The sequence below is a fragment of the Spinacia oleracea genome, chromosome 3 (genome assembly GCF_020520425.1).
Source record: "Spinacia oleracea cultivar Varoflay chromosome 3, BTI_SOV_V1, whole genome shotgun sequence".
Lineage (NCBI taxonomy): Eukaryota > Viridiplantae > Streptophyta > Magnoliopsida > Caryophyllales > Amaranthaceae > Spinacia > Spinacia oleracea.
In genome coordinates, this window is record NC_079489.1 from 150,088,458 (window position 1) to 150,095,592 (window position 7,135).

A 7,135-nucleotide genomic window follows, 5' to 3' on the forward strand; every position below is an offset into this window, starting at 1 on the left:
TTGTTTTATAAAGGTTTAAGAAGTACATTTGATATCTTAACATTTCGGCTCTGTTTGGTTTGACGGGAAACATTTCAAGTAAAAACATATTTTTGAGGCGGGTTATGAACGGTTTGAATTAAACGGGGTGTAAACGGGTTACGAGTTGTAAACGGTTCGGGTTGAAACAGTTCGGGTTGTAAACGGTCCAGGTTAAAACGGTTCGGGTTGTAAATGGTTCGAGTTGTAAACGGTTTGGGTTGAAACAGTTCGGGTTGTGAACGGGTTTTCCCCGGGTTGAAATGGTTCGGGTTGAAATAAATCGGGTCATTAACGATTTTCGGGTGCATTCGGTTCGGGTATAAACGGTTTCGGGTTGACGCATGACAGTTTGTTATCGGATATCGGATCTTAATCGGTTTAATATTTTCTAGACGGTTCGGGTTAGGGTTGAATGTTATCGGTTCGGTTAGTTTTCGGGTTCCAACTAACGGATTATTAACGGTTTGAGTTCTTAACAAATCGGATTAACTTAGCGGGTTCAACGGATCGGATTGAGATTTGACAGCTCTACCCTACCGTATATCGTCAGATATATCTAACGGCGCAAAACGACGGTTGAGTCTTGAAGTGCGGAGCTGACGGCACTCAATCAGCCACGTTTTCACACAATGAAATTACGAAGTTTCGAAAAATTGAAAAACCCTACTCCCTATTGAATGCCTTGAGCGTCATCACCTCATACATGAAGAGTAAATTACTTGTATCATTGGGATGTCATGGCACACAAACATATGTTGATACATACATACAAATGGCCGACCTGACACGAGCACGAAAAAAGCATCACCCGACATGAACGCAGAGTAAAGGGAGTGGGTCAACTTGAGCCGTATTTCCTTGAAAAAAAAACACGGCAAGACATGGTACAACCTGACTAAAGATGGCCGTAGGCCGGGTCGGGCCCACACCAGGCCCACGTTGTTTTCGTATTGGGTCGGGTTGAAAAGTTTAAAACAGGGTCCAAGTCCGACCCAAACCCACGAGCTTTCGTGCCGGGCTGGGCCGTCATGCCTAAGGCTAATATTACTAAATTTAACGTGCTTTGTCGTGTCGGGTCGAGTCGTGCCGTGCCTTGTCGTGCTTTTTTCAAAAAATCAAGGCCCACGGCCATGACTTCGTGCCAGTGCCGGGCCGTGCTTTTTTCGTGATCGTGTCGTGCCGGGTTTTTTTCCTGTCGGGTCGGATTTCGTGTCGGCCCGGCCTACAACCATCTTTAAACCTGACCAGTACAACAATACATGCTAATTTTGGTAAAATATATTTAAGCATGACGACCCAACCCGATACAAGCGGACTTGACATGAGACCGACCCGTTTCAAGCCCACGGGCTCGTCCCGGCCAACATCCATCCTTATTAATAATGTCATGATCAAAATGATGGTGATGGGTGTGATGTTGATGTATGATAATATGGATGTGTATGGAAGTGGGAGGGGATGAGAGGGGTTTTTGGAAAGGTAATCATTACTAATGGGGTCATAATGGCAACGCTTCTTTATGCAGCAATTAGTGATTCTAATCAAATTTTACATACCACTAATTATTACGGACTATGAGAATAGATTACACAGCTACACTTACTTCAGCCGCCATTTCATTTTCTCATCTTTATTTATTTATTACCACCACCTACATATATTCCTTTAACAAATTTAATTTAATTTAATTTAATTTAATTTGATTTAATTTAATTTAATTTAATTTAATTTAATTTAATTTAATTTTATTTAATTTAATTATTCCTAGCTAATTACTCTTAGAATAAACTACTCCCGTACCACAGAGTTTTTGTTTTCAAGGTAAAATTAGTTCATTAATAAAATAGTCACACGAAATCTATAATAGAAATCAAAAGTAACAAATACTCTTAAATAATTTGGATCAAATGAAACCATGGAGTAAATACTTTGTATTTCGTGTAAAAGTATTAAATTATCTAGTGCTTCCAATATGAGTGTGGGAATTCTAGTGTAACATGTAATTACTTTTGACTCCGTAAAAAAATATTGATAAAATAAAATCCAAATTATTTGAAATAAAATGTTGTGGTAAAGTTTAGACAAATCTACCGTTTTTAAAAAGTGGCGTTTGATAGGGGACTAGTTGTTTCAATGTTTAGTAAATTACGGAGTATGTAAATATAGAGAGAAGGAGGTATGTAAATGTTATACAAGACAAAATTGACCCGAATACGATTAACCCATTTTACGAATTGACAACCCGAAAATGATCCGAAAATCGAGATTGAAACAGATCTGAAACTGACCCTATACCCGAATTGCTCCAAACCAAAATAACTGAACCGAGTTGGCCGAAATCTTCTGGCCTCCAATATCAGCTACTCCATAGTTTATTGCATCAACACGTTATCTAACCCAAAAAAATCGATCTGACTTAAACTGACCTAAACCGAAATTGTCCAGAAAACTTAACCCGAACCAAATTATCTGATTCGACAATATTCAAAATAACATGTCACAAATCCGTACCGGACCTAAAGTAGGGGTGATCCAAAATAAACCTAAACTTAATAGATCGGATCCAAGAAAAACGATCGAAGTGACCCATTTGTCATGTCTAGTACTACTAAAAATGTACTCCCTCCGTCTCTTTTTGGTTTTTACGTTTTTCTTTTTGGGTATTTCAAAATGTTCTTTACATTTCCTTTTATATTATCACATAAATAACTTAGTATTCTATCAAAATTTGTGTCCAATTATTATTTTAACGAATCAAATTCATTGGGTCATTTAATCTCTCACACTTTTCCATTGGGACATAAATTTTTCTCATTTCCCAATATTAGAATTTTGATAAAAGTGAAAACATTATAAATAAACGTAATTTATCTCATTTAAATAAAAAAATTGAGAGATTTTCAATGCAAATTAATTATTCGTTAAAACGCGTGAAAAAATACCAAACGTAAAAAATAAAAAGAGACGGAGAGAGTATTTAATAGTGAAAAATCAAAAGAAGTATAGTACTCCGAATATATATAAATTTTTTTTTTCTTTGACAAAGGCTAACTAAACAACTCGAATATATCTCGACAAATGATTATACTGTATTTATGTTTATCTATAACCATAAATACCATAATCCATCCATATTCCATTTAACTTTTTTCTTGAAAAAAAAAACATAATTAACACCCAAAATAACTCAAACGGCTTTCCATGCTCTCCCTTTTAAAACGAAAATAAAAAAAAAAGAAAATCCATTTCATCTGTCCTCTGTTCTATATTCCCCTACTAATCCCCCTTCCCTATATATATAGCTCTGTTTCTCAAGCCTTCTAATTTTCTATCTTCTTCCTCCTCAGTCCTCTCTGTACTGTCACATCCTAGAAAAAGCTGCAAATTCCAATTTCAATTTCATATACTTCGTATTATATTATAAAAACTTCCTTGAACGTATCGGATTCTCGGCTATATAAACCGCACATGTAATCTTAACTGTGAAGACCTACAAATGCCAAACATCTAATTTCATAAAAATGGGGAAGAAGAAGGTAGTAGTAGTAGTTCGAGAGTATGAAATGGAAAGAGATTGTAAAGAAGTTGAACAAGTAGAGAGGGGTTGTGAAGTGGGTCCCACTTCTAAACTTTCTATCTTCACTGATCTTTTAGGGGACCCTCTTTGCCGCATACGCCATTCCCCTGCTTTTCTCATGCTGGTACTTCTACTACTCAACTACTAATAATCCCCTGTTTTTCCAGTTTTTTTTTTATGAGTTTGGTAGGGATGAAGAATTGAAGATAATAAATGGGTAGTTTTTCTTTGTTCATTTCTTGTGCACCCACCCACCAATCTTTACAATCACAAGTATCCGATGATTCTTTGAAAATTAAAAACACTACTATATCATTGTCATCACCTTTGTGTGAATATAAATTAAAAAAATTCACGATAATTTTTTTAAAAAAGGGGGTCCACGTTTTGTTAAGAATCACATTCTCCAAGTATGAAATGACTAGAAATATTATTGACTTTTTGTAATTAGGTACTCTGTTTTATTGACTTTTAAGTATGATTGGAAAATTCTCAGGTGGCAGAAGTTGTGGAAGAAGATGAAGAAGAAGGGAAGGAGAAAAGAGAGATAGTGGGAATGATAAGAGGATGTATAAAAACGGTTACATGTGGTAAAAAGTATCCACGACCTTCTAAGTCTATCCTTTATGACTCCTCTAAACCTCTCCCTGTCTTCACCAAACTCGCCTACATTTTAGGCCTTCGTGTTTCCCCTTCCCACCGGTACGTTTTTTTTTTATAATTATTAATTTTTTTTATCATAATTATAATTACTAATTTTAGTAATTAAATTAAGTTCCGTCAAAGTTAATTAGGTTTTGTTTGGTTTAGTAAAAGAAAGGAACGAAAAAAAAGAAGGGAGTGAAAAAGGAGATTTTATTTTTCTACGTTTGGGGAATGTAAATGAAAGTTTTTAATTTTGTTTTTCTTCTCAAATTCCACCGAAATTATTTTGCAAATGATTTTTCTCTCATTTTCCTATGTTTTCCATTAAATCCTACTCCGTATTTCATTTACCTAATTAAATATGGAAACATAATAAAAACAATTTTCATTTTTTTACCCATCCAAATCACCTCAACTAAACAAGGTAAAAAGGGTAAAAAAACGAGTATAAATCTAAGTATTTGACAAGAAAATAACATTATAATGGCCATACTAATGAAATTAGTGAACTACCACATGAGAATGTATATTGATCTTCGTTATAAATTTACACTTAAGTTCATTCTTATTGACATATGTCATTGCTGGTTACCAAATAACACCAGTTGTGGCCGGTTACCAAACGGATTGTTAAGGTTTTTGGTAAATTTTAGTAGAAATAATCAATACAAACATGCTTTGAACTACTACTAGTATGATATTATCCCATCTTGCTATTAGATGAGTGGCGGTATTATACGCCTGTTTAACATGAAAAATGAATTTAGCGATTAATTCATGATTATGAATGAATTTAATGTTAACAATAATTATAATAATAATTAACGTGTTTTATTTTTATTTTTATTTTTCACAGGCGAATGGGGGTAGCGTTGAAATTGGTGAATAAGCTAGAAGAATGGTTCCGCCAAAACGGAGCTGAATACTCTTACTTAGCAACAGAGAGTGAAAACGAAGCTTCTATCTCTTTGTTCACTAAAAAAGATGGATACTCCAAATTCAGAACCCCATCCATATTAGTCCAACCCGTATTCGAACACCGGGCTAAAGTCTCAAACCGGGTCACCATCTTCCGGGTTCTACCTTCCGACGCGGAAATTCTCTACCGCTGGAAGTTCTCCACCATGGAATTCTTCCCACGCGACATCGACGCTGTGTTACACAATCGCCTCACTCTCGGCACGTTCATTGCGGTTCCGCGTGAAACCTACGCGCCGAACTCGTGGCCTGGGGCGGAGAAGTTCTTATCCTACCCGCCGGAATCATGGGCTTTGCTCAGTGTTTGGAACAGCAGTGATGTATGGAGATTAGAGGTACGCGGCGCTTCGCGCGTGGGGAAAGGGTTGGCAAAGACGAGTCGGATAATGGACCGGGCTTTTCCGTTTTTGAAAATCCCTTCGTTTCCGGAGGTTTTTAAGCCTTTTGGGCTTCACTTTTTGTATGGGGTTGGTGGTGAAGGCCCACGGGCCGTGAAGTTTGTTAAGGCATTATGTGGTTTTGCACATAACCTTGCACAGGAAAAAGGGTGTAGCGTTTTGGCAACTGAAGTAGCTAATACTGATCCGCTAAAGATGGGAATCCCACACTGGAAAAAGCTATCTTGTGAAGAAGATGTTTGGTGTATTAAACGGCTTGGGGAGAATTACGGCGACGGAACCGTCGGCGATTGGACCAAATCGCTGCCCGGTGAATCTATTTTTGTCGATCCCCGAGAGTTTTAGACTCTTTTTAGTTAGTTAGTTAATTAATTAATTAGTAGTTAAATTGTAGTTATCTAACAAATCTCAATTAATGGAAAAACACGAAACAACAAAATAATAATAATTAAAAATTCGCGGTTTTATGTATTTTTTTTCGTTAATTTTAACTACTACTACGTAGTACGTAGGTTTTAACGATTTTGAAATGCGATAATGTAATATGATCGAAGTGGGCCGGGTTATTTGTTGTTGTAACAAAAGTAGGGTATATTGCCGTATATCCCTTGTTCTGTCTCTATTTTTAATTTGGCCTTGTCTTTAATTAATGGAATTTTGGAAGTTTGCATTTTAGATACACTATTTATCTTTATTTTTTTTGTTTCTTTTTGAAGCACTATGTTTGTTAATGCAATCTTTTAATCTTCATATTTATATAAGTAACAATCATATAAACCTTTAAGCTTTCATTTTAATACAAGGATAATGGAAAGGAGAATATTTTTTAAGTACCTAATGAGTAATGACCTAATGTCAAGTGTTACTAAAACTCATAGGGTCGAACACAAGCTTGGATAAGAGGAGAGTTTGACCACATATAAGTTGGATGTCCTATAACTAATTGGTGATAGACGGAGTAGCCTAATACTCTTATATGATAATCAATATCATTCTATTTCTTTAATGTGTGATAATTAGTCTAATACTAAGGGTGTGATCTGTTCAACTTATAGGACCTGAACTTATCTGAACATTGTCTTAAATTTTTAGACGAGATGTCAATACTAAATCCTGTATTCGGTTTGTCCCGTATACATGCCCGCATGTACGTAAGAGATCCACATCCCTCTACACACCCGGGCGCCCACGTGTAGTGCACAAGATTGACCAGGATTGGAGGTTTAGAGCACTCCTAGGTGCATAAATTGTTAGTCCCACATAGTAGAGTTACTTGGAAGTATGACTCAATGCCACAACAAAAAGGGATATAGTGCAAGTGACTCTTGTATTGATCTTAGCCATCCCTTGTAGTTATTCTAAAGTGTTGAAAATGTCATGCAGATGCAAGATCATGTGCTATGAATATCCCTTGTTGGACCATTTAACAAATTCATTTTTCTTTAAAGAAGTATAAAATCTTTGTGATTAGAACATTAATGATGGACAAAGTGTATCATTTTATTTAGTAAGATAT

At 35.9% G+C, this 7,135-nt stretch overlaps 1 protein-coding gene across 2 annotated transcripts; it reads left to right on the plus strand.

Annotated features, from left to right (window-relative positions):
- The first annotated feature begins 3,161 nt into the window (after positions 1–3,161).
- LOC110776839 (probable N-acetyltransferase HLS1) lies at positions 3,162–6,298 on the plus strand. 2 transcript variants are annotated; one of them, XM_021981399.2, is made up of 3 exons: positions 3,162–3,722; positions 4,095–4,300; positions 5,100–6,298. In XM_021981399.2, exons 1-3 carry the CDS (start codon positions 3,543–3,545, stop codon positions 5,962–5,964), a joined length of 1,251 nt encoding a protein of 416 aa, XP_021837091.2. In that variant the 5' UTR covers positions 3,162–3,542; the 3' UTR covers positions 5,965–6,298. The 2 variants fall into 2 exon arrangements, with proteins under 2 accessions (XP_021837091.2, XP_056696902.1); XM_056840924.1 differs by lacking the exon at positions 3,162–3,722 and adding an exon at positions 3,791–3,815.
- The last annotated feature ends 837 nt before the right edge of the window (positions 6,299–7,135 follow it).

Excerpts from the sequence above, each read along its gene's own strand:
- LOC110776839 (XM_021981399.2), top strand. The coding sequence starts at position 3,543 with ATGGGGAAGAAGAAGGTAGTAGTAGTAGTTCGAGAGTATGAAATGGAA. Across the intron at positions 3,723-4,094 it reads CCCCTGCTTTTCTCATGCTG|GTGGCAGAAGTTGTGGAAGA; the intron begins GTACTTCTACTA and ends GAAAATTCTCAG. Across the intron at positions 4,301-5,099 it reads CGTGTTTCCCCTTCCCACCG|GCGAATGGGGGTAGCGTTGA; the intron begins GTACGTTTTTTT and ends TATTTTTCACAG.